This window comes from Andrographis paniculata, unplaced genomic scaffold (assembly GCF_009805555.1).
Source record: "Andrographis paniculata isolate CXL003 unplaced genomic scaffold, ASM980555v1 Contig60END, whole genome shotgun sequence".
In the NCBI taxonomy this organism is placed as follows: Eukaryota; Viridiplantae; Streptophyta; class Magnoliopsida; order Lamiales; family Acanthaceae; genus Andrographis; species Andrographis paniculata.
Window position 1 is genome coordinate 7,408,777 of NW_026137596.1, and position 19,679 is coordinate 7,428,455.

Here is a 19,679-nt window from a genome sequence, read left to right on the forward strand (position 1 = left end):
GAACAGAATGTTCCATATGACTTACAGGTGCCACCTTTAAAAACTGAAAAGGCACAAACAAGGGATGAGATTTCTACTAATGCAGCAGAAATGTTAGTTGTGATGTGGTCGTGGTGTCCGTAAATCTAACCAGACCAAACGCAAAAACCTCAATGAAAATCAACTGTCTTTTGAAAAAATAAAAATGATCCATAATGGCAATGTACTCTTTGTTATTGCTAGTATTGAGCGAATAATGTGAGGACAAAGTTGTAAGATCATGTTTGAGGGATGATCCTGCTCGAGTATGTTTGCAAGCTAGACAATTACAATTTCGTCAGAAACATATATCTTTTGGCAAGGGGTTGCTACCGGTTTAAATTTGATGATTACTATGATGCTTTATCCATAATTTGGTTGTTCGAATGACAACTTCGCGGGTTGAGGTAACATTAGCGCTGATTTGGGCAGTCGGCGTCCTGACCTTGGCCCATATGAAATGGCTCTAACGTAGAAAGATATATATGGCTAAGGCCATCTTTTGATAATGACTCGAGACTACATGCTCCAGGACTAATTAAATTGATGGAAAATATAAATAAATATATATATATATATATACAACTAATTTCTGTTTACAAAAATCTTAATTAATCAATTAATTTGCAAATGACGCAAAAATGGCCGAGGAATCCTCAGTGAAGTCACGTCTGTCAGGTTTAGGCATCTGCATTTGAAGACAAAGCTCCACGTCAAGGAGTATTAATTACGGCATCACATTTTTCATCGATACATTCATATAAATTGCAAGTTTAATAAATAGAAATCGATGATCAATAAGGTGATGACACCAATCGAGGTGAGTCTGGGACGTGCTCTGCATTCTTTGGATATGTAAGAATATATCTATATTTTGTTTTGTTATGAGCATATAGATTCGGAGTATAATGAGTTTCATATACAATGTTAGAATAAATATCGTAAAATTAAAGCTACGACCTATGTAACAGTACCTAATGATGTATGTGAATTTGAATTTGCTGCTTAATCCATCTATTTGCACGCAATATTTTAGATCTGCAACTGTTATGTGCATATTTGCAATTGTTCTATGCATCATTGTCAACTAAAATATGTTAGGTGTTCTTAGTTATTACATTAATTACTTAGAGATGGGCTTAGCAAAAAATGTTATGACAGTTAAAGGATTGAAAAGTAAAGTATTTTTACACCTTTGAAAGTGTACAACACAAAAATATTTAAAATTAAAATATATACTAACTGAAATTAAAATAACTGTTTATTTAAAATTAAAATTATTATATACAATTAAAAAGTAGAATTAAAATTGAGACTTCTAAAGAAACCCTAGACACGCCCCATCCTGCATCCGCTTCTTCCTCTCCTCTATTCGTTCTTTGTTCGTCTTGTTCGTTCTCCTGCTTCTTCATTCTTTCATCTTTTTTCTTTTTCACTTTTCTTCTTCTTCCCGTACTTTCTCATTTTCCTTCTTTTAAGTTATCCGTACCGCACCCCTGAACCGCGCCGCCTCCGCCTTTCTCGACCGTCGACCATCGACCGTGCTCCGCTGCGGCCTTTCTTGACTCGTCGACTGCGAGCTGCCCCTGCCCGCCGACAGTAAGCCACGTTTTATATGATTTCTTCATTCTATTGTTTTAGTTTATTGTATTGAGGCAATTTTAGTAGTATTTTCTTTTGTGCCACTGCTCTTTTTGTTTTGTTATTTTGCTAAATGTTGGGTGACGATCGCAGCTTGCGTTATTTTGAAAAAATGAGACTTGGTGAAGCCTTCTCTAGCTTTGAATCTGTTTAATTTGGCATTTTCGTGTTGATTTTTTCATGATCCAGGTTGTTTTTTTTATTTACTTTATTGTTTGTTTGTGTTGGTGTTAATTTATGAGTTTATTTTTTTGCGTGGTGGTTAGCTCAATGATACAAATTGCATACCTTTTCGAGTTCCTGAAATCTCTCATAGGATGCTGTATTTTTTGGCATCCCTCGAAGGTTTCCAATTGTAGTATCTGCACTCTTTATCTCATTGTTATGAATGTTGGATCAAAATACATTCCAATTAAAACTTTTCTTTCTGAAATAATACAGTTAAAAGCTTTTTGTTTTAGTTGTGAGTAACTTTATGATTCGAATCAAGACATGTGCTGATCAACCATGTCATGAGTAGTAGTTTTTGGTTGTTTTCTCAGGTTTCCATGGATGGAATTTGGTAAGTATGTCTAGTGAATGGTGGAGCTGTTCAATTTCCCGGCTTCAATGGTAATGGAAAAATTACTCGTTCCGGTGCTTATTAACATCGTATCCGTATAATATAAATTTTTATCAAATAATTCTAAAGAAATCCCCTGTTTCAATTTATAATCCATTTGTTTTGTAATACATATTTTGAATGCGTTGTTTGCTGCACAAATAAATCATTTGTGTCTTTTGTTTGCTTCACAATTAAAACTATTCTTGACTTGAATAGTTGTGTATTTGGTGCCCTGCATAATAATAGTCTAATCTAATAGTCATTTATTTATTTATTATGCATGGATGTTTGTGTGTGGGCTATTTATAGATTACATTGTAGGTAGGATCCTGGATTGGAATCGGGCATTTGGAAAAATAACATGACTGATGAACTATTGTATTCCTGTTTGAGATTCTCATTTCCTTCTCATCCCTAGTTATGTCTGCTCTTGTTCATGTCATTTAATGTTCACTACATATATTTTTTTTTCTTTATCAATGTATTAATTTCCCTCATAATTTATAATTTAAATTAGCTTGGACATTACTTGTCTGCACATCCACTACTAAATGTTTGATTTAAATTTGTTTTAGCTTCTACTTACAATGGTTGTATGTATTGAAATTGGCTTTTGAATATGTTGAGAATAATTGTTGTTTTACTAAATTATATTTGATCAAAATGTGTATTGCATGCTTACGAGTGATATCCAATTTAGCTTGGTGTATTTATTTTCTTTAATAACCATTCTTGCTCATAAATATTTTTGAAATTCTTTCTAAAAATTTGTATTTTCTCCAAAACATAAGCGCGACATAAGTACTGTTACGCAGTTATGAACCTTTTGATACTTAGGATGCAAGCTTACCAAGTCAGCTATATTTCATTCCCCAGTTTGAGAAATGACAAAGATGACTGGTTGGCTATTATTGGGTGAAACCTCGAGGTTGGATTGAAATGGTAGATGGAAAATGTTCACTCAACCGGAAACTGTTTGTTCCATATGGTCTTGTTGGGGAGCATATATGTTTATAATTAAAGATTATTGTAGATGCTGGTGGGTGAATTGATTTTATCCCCCAACCGCTTTGCTTTTTGTTATAATTCAAAGTGTTTGGTATTTGGATACATTCGCACTCAATTAAATGTTGTTGTTGAATCGATACATGTTTAAGTTGGTTGTTTAAACAAACAGATTTTACATGCATCAAATAAATTGATTATACTGTTGGTTGTTCTATAATTGTGTCATTGTATGGATGTTGGTCCGGGTGTCATCAAGATAGGGTCCATGCTATAATTCTATTTATGTTGTTCTATATTTTGTTGTTTTTACATTTGTGTCATCAAGATAGGCTCCATCTCAACTAAATTATTATATACTTTTGCACTATGTTTGCAGTTTGTTCGTCGCCCGCAACTGCCAATTTGACGTTGCATGGGGTGTGGCGGTGTGGCACGTGATTCTACGATGATTAACTTTTGTTTGTGGATTGATGTTGACCTCCTTTCCGTTGGTTGAACTTGCATTTTCTACTTTCTTTTGTATGTTTGTTTTTATGCTTTGTCGTATATGTTAGGCCGAATTGCGAAGTAGTTATGTTCCTAAACAATGCGTACTTAGTGCAATTAATATTTTATGTAATATTCTTATATTTTGTAATGTCGTTTGGGGATGGTTTTCTTATCGTACAGCTTTTTATTGAAAGAATAAGAATATTTTTTTTGTTACGAAATTGTGGTCGTTACAAATACCGTTACGAAAAGTTTTAATGTTGTTTTGATTAGTTTTCTGACATTAAGCTATTGTAACAAAAATTATACCGTAACAAGTGCCCTTACAAATGGATGAACATTTAATGTAACGGTTCTTTTATTACGAAAAATATCCGTTACAAATTCATCAAAAATTCAAAGTTCGCATTAACGTTAAAGGTAAAGTCACAACACCGATATTAAAAATAATTAAAATTATAGCACAAGATTACTCATCATTATTGAAAATTATATATTGAGCAACGACATATTCACTACAAAAAAAAATAGTATATTAGTAACGGAATTCCGTTCCTAAAGTGTATGTAGTTAACGCAATTCCCTCTCTAATTCCATCTCTAATGCCTTTAGTAACGGAAAAAAGGGATTTAGAACAAAAAACACTTTGTTACAAAATTGATATTTTTTTGTAGTGATTTAAAAACTATTAATACTTTTTGTATCTTTATATGTATATATACTAATTATTAATCTATATTAACAAATATATATTCAAGTCTTCTTCAATTTAAAATAGAGTTCTGTATTGGGATTGGATTTTCTCAGTTTTTTGTCGCTAATTTTGAATTTTCTCATGTAGTTTATTTGTTTGCACGATTTTTGTTTGTTTGGTTTGGTTTATTCAACATAGAATTTGATTGAAGAATAGATTACTTGCAACACATAAAAAAAAAAAAAAAACCCAAGAAACTGAAAACAAATATTTTATGTGATGCAAGCCAATATAAATGGGGATGTTGTTGAATGTATATATAACGGGATAGAAACTGACTGACACGGTGGATACAAATGATTGTGAACCTGAGGATTATATTTCATATGTAAAGTGTGATAAAAAGTGCTGATTGACAAGCTCAATGTAGCGCAATTAGGTTACATGAGTGGGGTGTGTGGTGATACGTCTTTGTGAAATTATACATATAACAGTGATGTGTTTGTGGGAGTGATCTGTGGACATGTATTTAATTATTAGTTGTCTAAAATTTAAATATATTGGAATTTATTTATTACAATCTTTAGGTTGGGTTACATTTCATTACTTGCTTAATAGATATTTCTTTTATATAAATTTTGATGATTATTTTTATACTATATATATATAAAACATATAATAATAAAATATATCCAAAAAACACAAGTGACATAAAAGATATAAAAGATGAAGAAGAGTCTAGAATTAATTAATATAAATAAATAAAAGAGATAGTATATAAAAATAAAAAATTCAACCATCTAGAAAGTTTTATAAAATACAGTATATTTAGAAGAGTTTAGAATAAACAAAAGATATATATATTTTTTTTAAAAAAATTAACTATCTAGAAAGTTTTGATGAATATGATTTAAAAAAAACAAAAACAAAAAGGAATTCAACTAGAATTATAACATTTAGAAAAGTGTAGAATATGTATAATAAATAAATAAAAATATATATTTTTTAGTAACAAAAAAAATAATTTCAACTATCTAGAAGGTTCTTTTGAATATTATATAAATAAACAATGATTAGGTTTACTTTCTTCTCCACAAACTCTATCTTTAGTGGCCGCTGCCCAATTGCCTCTTATTGGGGATTGCTCGATTATTAGGGCTTTCCGTTTTTATTTAGCACTCTCTCCCAAACTTGATATTGAGTTGATTTAGTTGTGTGATTTTGGTATAATTGCTTTGGATGTTTGTGTTTGAGCAATGAGACGAGGGGCAACACATTGGAGTGAAACTAAAATTCCGCTGCGGATTTGAGCAACAAACGCAAGATAGAGAAACAATCAAATAAAGGGTCTATTATCAACTCCAAATCTACGAACAACACTTCAATCCAGTTCACTGCTTTTTCATCAATACCTTACGAGAGAGAAAGAGAAGAGGAATGAGCTATTGTTTATAACAGTTGGTTGTATATGACCAACCTGAGAGTTGCGAATCATCTTCCCACGACATCTAGATTTTTCGATAAGGTGCCAATAATTCCATTAGTTCTGAATGCCTCCCTAGAACAATATCTTTACTAATTATGCATTTCTAATCATTTATTCGATACTAAAATTGAACTTCCATGACGTGCAGGTCGATGAAGAGCTTCTAGCCGCTCAAACTGAAGAATGCACTGACGGGAACCATAACCTGTCCTATACGGGATTAGTAAGTCCTATGGTCATGTGGAGCTTGATGCATACCAGGTTTGGAGCTCGTGGGTAAGTATATCGATCTTGAAGCTATACTACTTCCATTTTAAGAAGTACAAACATAGTCCTATCTGCAATTGCTTTTTGTTTTTTCAGGTGGACAACGCCTTGTTTCGATAGCTCTGAAGAGGTAGAAGAAGAAGGTAATGGCTGAATTAAGAAAATTCTAATAATTGAAACTTATCACGGATTGACAATGTCATATTTGTTCAGGGACAGTAATCGAAAACAAGATGAAAGTGTTGCAGAAGAAAGACAGCATGTGCAAGATGCAGCCTTCTGAAGAAAATTCAAAGAAATTTTGGAGTATTTGAGGAATCGAGCTCATACTTCTGCAATTGTAAACAACGCTTGTTCCAACAGCTCTGAAGAGGTAGATGATCAAGAAGGTAATGGCTGACCAAAGATATTCAAATTAGAGGCTGGTAGTCTAACCAGAACTTACGTAAAAAGCTGAATGAAGATCAATTGCCTTGTGAAAAAAGAAAATTGATCCGCAATGGCAATTTACGAACGATGAATGTATGGACAAAGTTGTAAGATCATGTTTGAGAGGATTACTTCTCGAGTATGTTTGCAAGTGTAAACATTACAATTTCATTATAAACATATCTCTTTTGGCAAGGGGTGGCTAGTTGTTTAAATTTAATGATAACTATGATGCTTTCTAGATAATTTGGTTCGAACCATGTAAATTGTGGGTGAAACGTGCCTTACAAATCATACTTTCTTATTTAATTTGTATATTATGCATATACTTTGTACATGCTAATATGCAGCGTGATTCAGTTATAATTGATTGGCTGTTTTAATTCAGATACAAAATTCTTTTTCGCGAACCACATTATGTGACTGCATTATAAATGATTGGCTGCAATTGAAAGTTTTTCAGTCATGTCGTTTTCTTCTTGGAAACAAATACTTTTCAATTTTGTGCAATTTGTTTATTGTTTCCTTCAATGGGATGTCATGAATGACGCAAGTAGTGTATTCGCTACATGCAAATCAGCATATAAAACACAATAGCTCAACATTTGAAAATAGGCCTTTGTTTTTGTAATACTTTCATACAAAGCAACATAGCAATAAAATTTCCATCATGCATGATTGATAGTTCTGTATAATGATATTTTCTGGCATGGCTGATGTTTAACACTGGCCGAGGTGTTAAAATTTCTGCATACCTGCGACAATTCTTTCTCGATTTATTGGTTCAATTAGCTAGGATTTTGTATCGTTTCTCTTGAGAAAGATGCCTTCAGGCTAGGATTCTCCCATTATGATTGGAGATCATCAAGCTTATTTGTATATTAAAAAACAACTACTTTAGGTGAGTCTGGGAGATACATTTTTCATTTCGTAGAAACAAATATCAATTTCATCTATTAAAATATTCCCATTGCGTATACCATTCTAAGATTCTGAAAGATGACAAATTTGGTTTCAATTTCTGAAAAAGGGGGATTAGTATGCTGGTCTTTTCATGTTACTGCAATTGAATTACATGCAGATGTCATGCTTCATCACTAGTTTTGTTTATTGTGCACCTGCATTTACATGTACCGTAATAATGGAGTAAATGATTCACCAAGTTAAGGTATTAAGTTCTAACAAGGCATTCTCGAAGACGCTGGAAATAAATTTAAAATGGAGCTGCAAGATTCTTTGGAGTTATCAAATGGCTCCAACATAGAAAGATAGGTATGGTTAAGGCCATCCTTTGATGATGACTCGAGACTGGTGCAGCCGAACCAGCTCCGGTGGGAGGATGAAACCAATCAAGACCTGCTCTACAACGTCCTGGTGCAAATGTTTACAATTATTCAATTAATTTGCAATGCAAATGGCTTGAGGAATCCTCAGTGATGCCACGCCTGTTACGCTTAAAGCATCTGCATTGGAAGACACAACTTCACGTCAAGGAGTATTACGGCATCACATTTTTCATCAACAAATTTTCCGTCAACATAAATTAACCCATCCACTCATATTTTCCAGGTAATTAATTAATTAAATATATCCATACATTCATATAAATTGCAAGTTTAAATTAAAGCATGAAGACAACACTTGTTTTTTCTCTAAATTACTCCTTACCTAACAGGACCTAAATACACCAACGGACATCAGCCTTTTAAAGCACAAAAATACATTGGATACTTCAAAAATTAAAATCACCATTCAATCCTAATATAAATGGCTTTATATTAGTGTAACCTCTACCCTTTAACACCCTTATTCTGGTGAAACACCCAAGAATTATTAAGAAAATTCATCGATACCTTCGTATAAATTTCAAGTTTAATAAATAGAAATGGATGATCGATAAGGAGATCAGACCACTGTACTATATTAAAGACCATCCATGGAGAAGTAGTTGTAGAGAGTGGAGGTGAAGGGCTTCATTGGGGACGATTAATGAAGTTTTGGTCTTGAAATTTCTGCTAAATTATGGAAAAGTGTTAGAGACATTATCCTCATATGATATCGACTAATGCACTTTATTTATTTATTTGTTAGCATATACCAAGTAAATTTTGCAATACTCGTTAATTTGCCAGCCTGCAATGCATCTATTACATTGGTGGATGTATTAAAGAACTTTTAGAAAAGTAAACATCGAGATTCAATTTTGTTTTTCTCATTTGTTATGCTTATGTATTTCTTTAGATGAGTTTGAATTTGATGCGTAATTACTGTATTCCTATCTAATATTTTACATATTGCAGCCTATTTCAAAAAAAAAAACACTTTATGTAAAATTAGTCTGGATGATTAATTCTAATGTTTTTCAAATTAAAAGTATTAATATTTTCAAATTATTTATAATTTATAATATTATAATATTTTTAATGACATTAACTATATATATATAGAGTACTTATAGGATAACTAATATGCATATTAGCGTTCATAAATGAGTAATTCATTAAATAAATAAATAAATAAAATTTGTCTCCGAAACTAATATTTTAAATTATATATTAACTTTTCGATTGCATTATAAAAACTTTTGTGCAGTAAAATTAAAAGTAATATGTATATATTATGATTTTAGGTAACAAGGTCGTTCAACATCCGACATAGTATTAGAGTCCGGCTAGGTCCGCCATTGTCCTTTACAATAACGAAATGTGATTTCGTTGCTGACAGTTTTTTATATTTTTCATTGATTTTATAGCAAAAAAAAAAAATGTGTATTTGGTGCCCTGCATAATAATAGTCTAATCTAATAGTCATTTATTTATTTATTATGCATGTATGTTTGTGTGTGGGCTGTTTATAGATTACATTGTAGGTAGGTTCCTGGATTGGAATCGGGCATTTGGAAAAATAACATGACTGATGAACTATTGTATTCCTGTTGTAGATTCTCATTTTCTTCTCATCCCTAGTTATGTCTGCTCTTGTTCATATCATTTAATGTTCACTACATATATATTTTTTTTCTTTATTAATGTATTAATTTCCCTCATAATTTATAGTTTAAATTAGCTGGGACATTACTTGTCTGCAAATCTACGGCTAAATATTTGATTTAAATTTGTTTCAGATTCTACTTACAATGGTTGTATGTATTGAAATTAGCTTTTGAATATGTTGAGAATAATTGTTGTTTTACTAAATTATATTTGATCAAAATGTGTATTGCATGCTTATGAGAGAAATCCAATTTAGCTTGGTGTATTTATTTTCTCTAATAACCATTCTTGCTCATAAATATTTTTGAAATTCTTTCTAAAAATTTGTTTTTTCTCCAAAACATAAGTGCGACATGAGTACTGTTACGTAGTTATGAACCTTTCATACTTAGGATGCAAGCTACCCAAGTCAGCTATATTTCATTCCCCAGTTTGAGAAATGACAAAGATGACTGGTTGGCTATTATTGGGTGAAACCTCGAGGTTGGATTGAAATGGTAGATGGAAAATGTTCACTCAACCGGAAACTGTTTGTTCCATATGGTCTTGTTGGGGAGCATATATGTTTATAATTAAAGATTATTGTAGATGTTGGTGGGTGAATTGATTTTATCCCCCAACCGCTTTGCTTTTTGTTATAATTCAAAGTGTTTGGTATTTGGATACATTTGCACTCAATTAAATGTTGTTGTTGAATCAATACATGTTTAAGTTGATTGTTTAAACAAACAGATTTTACATGCATCAAATAAATTGATTATACTGTTGGTTGTTCTATAATTGTGTCATTGTATGGATGTTGGTCCGGGTGTCGTCAAGATAGGGTCCATGCTATAATTCTATTTATGTTGTTCTATACACCTAAAATCGGGTCAAATTATACTTGTTCAAGTTGACTCTGTAGTAATACGATCAGCCTTCTGAGCCGGGATCAAACTCTTCTTTTGACTATGATTGGGCACTGCAGTGGTAGAACCTGGTGAACCGGGCGCTCTTTGTTGTTTTTACATTTGTGTCATCGAGATAGGCTCTATCTCAACTAAATTATTATATACTTTTGCACTATGTTTGCAGCTTGTTCGTCGCCCGCAACTGCCAATTTGACGCTGCATGGGGTGTGGCGGTGTGGCACGTGATTCTATGATGATTAACTTTTGTTTGTGGATTGATGTTGACCTCATTTCCGTTGGTTGAACTTGCATTTTCTACTTTCTTTTGTATGTTTGTTTTTATGCTTTGTCGTATATGTTAGGCGAATTGCGAAGTAGTTATGTTCCAAAACAATGCGTACTTAGTGCAATTAATATTTCATGTAATATTCTTATATTTTGTAATGTCGTTTGGGGATGTTTTTCGTATCGTACAGGTTTTTATTGAAAGAATAAGAATATTTTTTTTTGTTACGAAATTGTGGTCGTTACAAATACCGTTACGAAAATTTTTAATGTTGTTTTGATTAGTTTTCTGACAATAAGCTATTGTAACAAAAATTATACCGTAACAAGTGCCGTTACAAATGGATGAACATTTAATGTAACGGTTCTTTTATTACGAGAAATATCCGTTACAAATTCATCAAAAATTCAAAGTTCGCATTACAAAAATCGTTACAATAAGTGATTAAGAAATGCGTTGGCCGTCCACTTTTTGTAACGAAAAAAGTTGGTACAGAGACTTTTGGTAGCTTGAGTATATGCACCGGACAAAATCCGGTACAAAATCATTAGAAATAGTTTTTTATAACAAAAAATGGCCATTTGTAGCGGTTTTTTAACCGCTATAACAATGACAAGTGAAGCAGCACCATAGTGCATACACACACAAAAATAGGTCATAAATTTAATGTCACAACACCGATATTAAAATATAATTAGCGTTAAAGGTAAAGTCACAACACCGATATTAAAAATAATTAAAATTATAGCACAAGATTACTCATCATTATTGAAAATTATATATTGAGCAACGACATATTCACAACAAAAAAAAAATAGTATATTAGTAACGGAATTCCGTTCCTAAAGTGTATGTTGTTAACGCAATTCCCTCTCTAATTCCATCTCTAATGCCTTTAGTAACGGAAAAAGGGGATTTAGAACAGAAAAAACTTTGTTAAAAAATTGATATTTTTTTGTAGTGATTTAAAAACTATTAATACTTTTTGTATCTTTATATGTATATTTACTAATTATTAATCTATATTGACAAATATATATTCAAGTCTTCTTCAATTTAAAATAGAGTTCTGTATTGGGATTGGATTTTCTCAGTTTTTTGTCGCTAATTTTGAATTTTCTCATGTAGTTTATTTGTTTGCACGATTTTTGTTTGTTTGGTTTGGTTTATTCAACATAGAATTTGATTGAAGAATAGATTACTTGCAACACATAAAAAAAAAAAAAAAAACCCAAAAAAATGAAAACAAATATTTTATGTGATGCAAGCAAATATAAATGGGGATGTTGTTGAATGTATATATAACATGATAGAAACTGACTGACACGGTGGATACAAATGATTGTGAACCTGAGGATTATATTTCATATGTAAAGTGTGATAAAAAGTGCTGATTGACAAGCTCAATGTGGCGCAATTAGGTTAGATGAGTGGAGTGTGTGGTGATACGTCTTTGTGAAATTACACATATAACAGTGATGTGTTTGTAGGAGTGATCTGTGGACATGTATTTAATTATTTGTTGTCTAAAATTTAAATATATTGGAATCTATTTATTACAATCTTTAGGTTGAGTTACATTTCATTACTTGCTTAATAGATATTTCTTTTGTATAAATTTTGATGATTATTTTTATACTATATATATATAAAACATATAATAATAAAATATATCCAAAAAACACAAGTGACATAAAAGATATAAAAGATGAAGAAGAGTCTAGAATTAATTAATATAAATAAATAAAAGAGATAGTATATAAAAATAAAAAATTCAACCATCTAGAAAGTTTTATAAAATACAGTATACTTAGAAGAGTTTAGAATAAACAAAAGATATATATATATATATTTTTAAAAGAATTAACTATCTAGAAAGTTTTGATAAATATGATTTAAAAAAAAAAGGAATTCAACTAGAATTATAACATTTAGAAGAGTGTAGAATATGTATAATAAATAAATAAAAAAATATATTTTTTAGTAACAAAAAAAAATAATTTCAACTATCTAGAAGGTTCTTTTGAATATTATAAAAATAAACAATGATTAGGGTTACTTTCTTCTCCACAAACTCTATCTTTGGTGGCCGCTGCCCAATTGCCTCTGATTGGGGATTGCTCGATTATTAGGGCTTCCCGTTTCGATTAGTACTCTGGCATGGCTGATGTTTAAAACTGGCCTAGGTGTTAAAATCTCTGCATACCTGCGACAATTCTTTCTCGATTTATTGGTTCAATTAGCTAGGATTTTGTATCGTTTCTCATGAGAAAGATGGATAAAACCTTCAGGCTAGGATTCTACCATTATGATTGGAGATCATCAAGCTTATTTCTATATTAAAAGAAAAACTACTTTAGGTGAGTCTGGGAGATACATTTTTTGTTTCGTAGAAACAAATATCAATTTCATCTATTGAAATATTCCCATTGCGTATACCATTCTAAGATTCTGAAAGATGATAAATTTGGTTTCAATTTGCAATTGAAATAGATGCAGATGTCATGCTTCATCACTAGTTTGGTTTATTGTGAACCTGCATTTACATGTACCGTAATAATGGAGTAAATGATTCACCAAGTTAAGGTATTAAGTTCTAACAAGGCATTCTCGAAGATGCTGGAAATAAATTTAAAATGGAGCTGCAAGATTCTTTGGAGTTATTTCCTCTCTTGGGGTACTATTCTATATATGCATCAAAACATTAAGTGGCAACAGACGTGATACGTTTTTAACAATTGTATTTAATTGTTACATTTTAATTCTATGATGTATTTTTGCACAGTCGAGAGTGGGAGAAGTTGATTTATTGCTGCACGTGTAGGGTTGAGCAACAAAACTTCAGTAGTGGTGGTCGAGGAAACTTGAGCAACAAGCACAAAACATGTGTCCTAAGTGACAACTTAAAGCACAAAACTCGAGACTGGTGCAGGAGGAAGCAGCTCCAGGCAGCGGCGGAGGCACCAAGGGACCCGGAGGGTCCGTCGCCGCCCCGAAAAAGAGATTTAAATTTTTTTTTAACATTTGCCCCCCCCCCCCCTCAAATTTCGTTGGCTGCTGCCTGCATCTAATGGAGTTGAAAAAGAAAACTCTACAAAAAGAAATACAAAATAAAAACAAAATAAAAAGAATAAATTAAAAAGTATGTGCCAGTACCCTAAATCCTATTGGTCTATCTCTATCCTCATCATTTATGGGTTTAACCAAAGAAATTACTTTTTAAATTCATATATCTATAAATAAAATTATTATATTATTTTTTATAAAAAAATATATAATAAATATTGTTGTGTTTACGCAGACTCCTAAACCCCCTTCTCCTCAATTCAATTTTTTTTCTATCACTTCGTCCTCCCTCCAGACTCAGTTTTCCCTTCACATTTTTACTTTTTTTTCTATTCTTGGCCATTTGGATCGGAAAATCGGCATGAGGAAAATGATTGAAGCTTGAAGCCACTGCGTATCACTTATATTTGTATTTGTATCAGAAAAAAAAAATTCTATTTAGATAATTATACTTTATTTTAACCTAAATACACTATTTTATTATTTAACTCTAATTTTTAGTTTTGCAGTTTGTCTAATGCTACAATCTTTGATTTTTGTTTCAAACTTCTCGTGTCTCTTGTTGGGTGTGAATTTGTAAGTATATTTTCAGGATTTATATTTTTCTAAAATTATATAGTTTGTATTTATTTGTTTAAATATGAATTTTATTTGTTATGCCTTTTTTCTTATTATTATTTATGGCAAAATGAAAAGATATTTTCTTCCAAAAAGTTCTAAATCAAAAGACGCTACTTCAAGTTCTATCGAGCCAAATTCTATTATTAATTTTAATGAGATTACAAAAAAGCAGCGGGCATAATTAGATGAGGAGAATGATATTATTGGTGATAAACCCTTCTTTTTTTAGTAATTGTCTAAAATTTGAATATATTGGAATCTGTGTAATCTTTAAGTTGGGTTGAATTTCATTACTTGCTTAATTTCGTATAAATTAAGATTATTATTTTTATACTATAAATATATAACAATAATAGTAAAATATATTTTAAAGACACAAGTGACAGAAAAGATTAAGAAAGTCTATAATTAATTAATATACATAAATAAAAGAGATAGTATATAAAAATTAAAAATTTAACCATCTAGAAAGCTATATAAAATAAAGTATAGTTACAAGAGTTTAGAATAAACAAAAGATATATAATTTTTTTTAAAAAAAATTAACTATCTATGAAATTTTGGTGAATATTATTTAAAAAAAAAACAAAAAGTTACTCAACCAGAACATTATGTAATTATAAGGTTTAGAAGAGTGTAGAATATGTATAATAAATATATAAAAATACATATTTTTTAATAACAAAAAAAAATTTGAACTATCTAGAAGGTTCTATTGAATATTATAAAAATAACCGCAAGTTTTGGTTTTTTGTTCAAATTAGGGTTACTTTCTTCTCCATAAACTCTATCCTTCGTCGCCGCTGCCCAGTTGCCTCTGTGATTGGGGATTGCTCGATTATTAGGGCTTCCTGTTTCTATCAGTACTCTCTTCCAAACTTGATTTTGAGTTGATTTAGTTGTGAGATTTTAGTATAATTGCTTTGGGTGTCTGTGTTTGAGCAATGAGACGAGGGGCAACACATTGGAGTGAAACTAAAATTCCGCTGCGGATTTGAGCAACAAACGCAAGATAGAGAAACGATCAAATAAAGGGTCTATTATCAACTCCAAATCTACGAACAACACTTCAATCCAGTTCACTGCTTTTTCATCAATACCTTACGAGAGAGAAAGAGAAGAGGAATGAGCTATTGTTTATAACAGTTGGTTGTATATGACCAACCTGAGAGTTGCGAATCATCTTCCCACGACATCTAGATTTTTCGATAAGGTGCCAATAATTCCATTAGTTCCCATTCCTTATTGAATGCCTCCCTAGAACAATATCTTTACTAATTATGCATTTCTAATCATTTATTCGATACTAAAATTGAACTTCCATGACGTGCAGGTCGATGAAGAGCTTCTAGCCGCTCAAACTGAAGAATGCACTGACGGGAACCATAACCTGTCCTATACGGGATTAGTATGTCCTATGGTCATGTGGAGCTTGATGCATACCAGGTTTGGAGCTCGTGGGTAAGTATATCGATCTTGAAGCTATACTACTTCCATTTTAAGAAGTACAAACATAGTCCTATCTGCAATTGCTTTTTGTTTTTTCAGGTGGACAACGCCTTGTTTCGATAGCTCTGAAGAGGTAGAAGAAGAAGGTAATGGCTGAATTAAGAAAATTCTAATAATTGAAACTTATCACGGATTGACAATGTCATATTTGTTCAGGGACAGTAATCGAAAACAAGATGAAAGTGTTGCAGAAGAAAGACAGCATGTGCAAGATGCAGCCTTCTGAAGAAAATTCAAAGAAATTTTGGAGTATTTGAGGAATCGAGCTCATACTTCTGCAATTGTAGACAACGCTTGTTCCAACAGCTCTGAAGAGGTAGATGATCAAGAAGGTAATGGCTGACCAAAGATATTCAAATTAGAGGCTGGTAGTCTAACCAGAACTTACGTAAAAACCTGAATGAAGATCAATTGCCTTGTGAAAAAAGAAAATTGATCCGCAATGGCAATTTACGAACGATGAATGTATGGACAAAGTTGTAAGATCATGTTTGAGAGGATTACTTCTCGAGTATGTTTGCAAGTGTAAACATTACAATTTCATTATAAACATATCTCTTTTGGCAAGGGGTGGCTAGTTGTTTAAATTTAATGATAACTATGATGCTTTCTAGATAATTTGGTTCGAACCATGTAAATTGTGGGTGAAACGTGCCTTACAAATCATACTTTCTTATTTAATTTGTATATTATGCATATACTTTGTACATGCTAATATGCAGCGTGATTCAGTTATAATTGATTGGCTGTTTTAATTCAGATACAAAATTCTTTTTCGCGAACCACATTATGTGACTGCATTATAAATGATTGGCTGCAATTGAAAGTTTTTCAGTCATGTCGTTTTCTTCTTGGAAACAATTACTTTTCAATTTTGTGCAATTTGTTTATTGTTTCCTTCAATGGGATGTCATGAATGACGCAAGTAGTGTATTCGCTACATGCAAATCAGCATATAAAACACAATAGCTCAACATTTGAAAATAGGCCTTTGTTTTTGTAATACTTTCATACAAAGCAACATAGCAATAAAATTTCCATCATGCATGATTGATAGTTCTGTATAATGATATTTTCTGGCATGGCTGATGTTTAACACTGGCCTAGGTGTTAAAATTTCTGCATACCTGCGACAATTTCTGCATAATAGTTCCCATTATGACTGGAGATCATCAAGCTTATTTGTATATTAAAAAACAACTACTTTAGGTGAGTCTGGGAGATACATTTTTCATTTCGTAGAAACAAATATCAATTTCATCTATTAAAATATTCCCATTGCGTATACCATTCTAAGATTCTGAAAGATGACAAATTTGGTTTCAATTTCTGAAAAAGGGGGATTAGTATGCTGGTCTTTTCATGTTACTGCAATTGAATTACATGCAGATGTCATGCTTCATCACTAGTTTTGTTTATTGTGCACCTGCATTTACATGTACCGTAATAATGGAGTAAATGATTCACCAAGTTAAGGTATTAAGTTCTAACAAGGCATTCTCGAAGACGCTGGAAATAAATTTAAAATGGAGCTGCAAGATTCTTTGGAGTTATCAAATGGCTCCAACATAGAAAGATAGGTATGGTTAAGGCCATCCTTTGATGATGACTCGAGACTGGTGCAGCCGAACCAGCTCCGGTGGGAGGATGAAACCAATCAAGACCTGCTCTACAACGTCCTGGTGCAAATGTTTACAATTATTCAATTAATTTGCAATGCAAATGGCTTGAGGAATCCTCAGTGATGCCACGCCTGTTACGCTTAAAGCATCTGCATTGGAAGACACAACTTCACGTCAAGGAGTATTACGGCATCACATTTTTCATCAACAAATTTTCCGTCAACATAAATTAACCCATCCACTCATATTTTCCAGGTAATTAATTAATTAAATATATCCATACATTCATATAAATTGCAAGTTTAAATTAAAGCATGAAGACAACACTTGTTTTTTCTCTAAATTACTCCTTACCTAACAGGACCTAAATACACCAACGGACATCAGCCTTTTAAAGCACAAAAATACATTGGATACTTCAAAAATTAAAATCACCATTCAATCCTAATATAAATGGCTTTATATTAGTGTAACCTCTACCCTTTAACACCCTTATTCTGGTGAAACACCCAAGAATTATTAAGAAAATTCATCGATACCTTCGTATAAATTTCAAGTTTAATAAATAGAAATGGATGATCGATAAGGAGATCAGACCACTGTACTATATTAAAGACCATCCATGGAGAAGTAGTTGTAGAGAGTGGAGGTGAAGGGCTTCATTGGGGACGATTAATGAAGTTTTGGTCTTGAAATTTCTGCTAAATTATGGAAAAGTGTTAGAGACATTATCCTCATATGATATCGACTAATGCACTTTATTTATTTATTTGTTAGCATATACCAAGTAAATTTTGCAATACTCGTTAATTTGCCAGCCTGCAATGCATCTATTACATTGGTGGATGTATTAAAGAACTTTTAGAAAAGTAAACATCGAGATTCAATTTTGTTTTTCTCATTTGTTATGCTTATGTATTTCTTTAGATGAGTTTGAATTTGATGCGTAATTACTGTATTCCTATCTAATATTTTACATATTGCAGCCTATTTCAAAAAAAAAAACACTTTATGTAAAATTAGTCTGGATGATTAATTCTAATGTTTTTCAAATTAAAAGTATTAATATTTTCAAATTATTTATAATTTATAATATTATAATATTTTTAATGACATTAACTATATATATATAGAGTACTTATAGGATAACTAATATGCATATTAGCGTTCATAAATGAGTAATTCATTAAATAAATAAATAAATAAAATTTGTCTCCGAAACTAATATTTTAAATTATATATTAACTTTTCGATTGCATTATAAAAACTTTTGTGCAGTAAAATTAAAAGTAATATGTATATATTATGATTTTAGGTAACAAGGTCGTTCAACATTCGACATAGTATTAGAGTCCGGCTAGGTCCGCCATTGTCCTTTACAATAACGAAATGTGATTTCGTTGCTGACAGTTTTTTATATTTTTCATTGATTTTATAGCAAAAAAAAAAATGTGTATTTGGTGCCCTGCATAATAATAGTCTAATCTAATAGTCATTTATTTATTTATTATGCATGTATGTTTGTGTGTGGGCTGTTTATAGATTACATTGTAGGTAGGTTCCTGGATTGGAATCGGGCATTTGGAAAAATAACATGACTGATGAACTATTGTATTCCTGTTGTAGATTCTCATTTTCTTCTCATCCCTAGTTATGTCTGCTCTTGTTCATATCATTTAATGTTCACTACATATATATTTTTTTTCTTTATTAATGTATTAATTTCCCTCATAATTTATAGTTTAAATTAGCTGGGACATTACTTGTCTGCAAATCTACGGCTAAATATTTGATTTAAATTTGTTTCAGCTTCTACTTACAATGGTTGTATGTATTGAAATTAGCTTTTGAATATGTTGAGAATAATTGTTGTTTTACTAAATTATATTTGATCAAAATGTGTATTGCATGCTTATGAGAGAAATCCAATTTAGCTCGGTGTATTTATTTTCTCTAATAACCATTCTTGCTCATAAACATTTTTGAAATTCTTTCTAAGAATTTGTTTTTTCTCCAAAACATAAGTGCGACATGAGTACTGTTACGCAGTTATGAA

The 19,679-nt window shown here is 31.4% G+C and overlaps 1 protein-coding gene across 1 annotated transcript; it reads left to right on the plus strand.

Moving 5' to 3' along the window:
- Positions 1-823: 823 nt before the first annotated feature.
- On the plus strand, positions 824-3,900 carry LOC127259846 (uncharacterized). The gene is made up of 4 exons (XM_051287458.1): positions 824-838; positions 1,352-1,617; positions 2,202-2,221; positions 3,648-3,900. The coding sequence occupies exons 1-4, from the start codon at positions 824-826 to the stop codon at positions 3,707-3,709; spliced, it is 363 nt and encodes a 120-aa protein (XP_051143415.1). The 3' UTR covers positions 3,710-3,900.
- The last annotated feature ends 15,779 nt before the right edge of the window (positions 3,901-19,679 follow it).

Coding starts and splice junctions, on each gene's coding strand:
- LOC127259846 (XM_051287458.1), top strand. Junction 1,618..2,201: donor GCTGCCCCTGCCCGCCGACA/GTAAGCCACGTT, acceptor TTGTTTTCTCAG/GTTTCCATGGATGGAATTTG. Junction 2,222..3,647: donor GTTTCCATGGATGGAATTTG/GTAAGTATGTCT, acceptor CTATGTTTGCAG/TTTGTTCGTCGCCCGCAACT.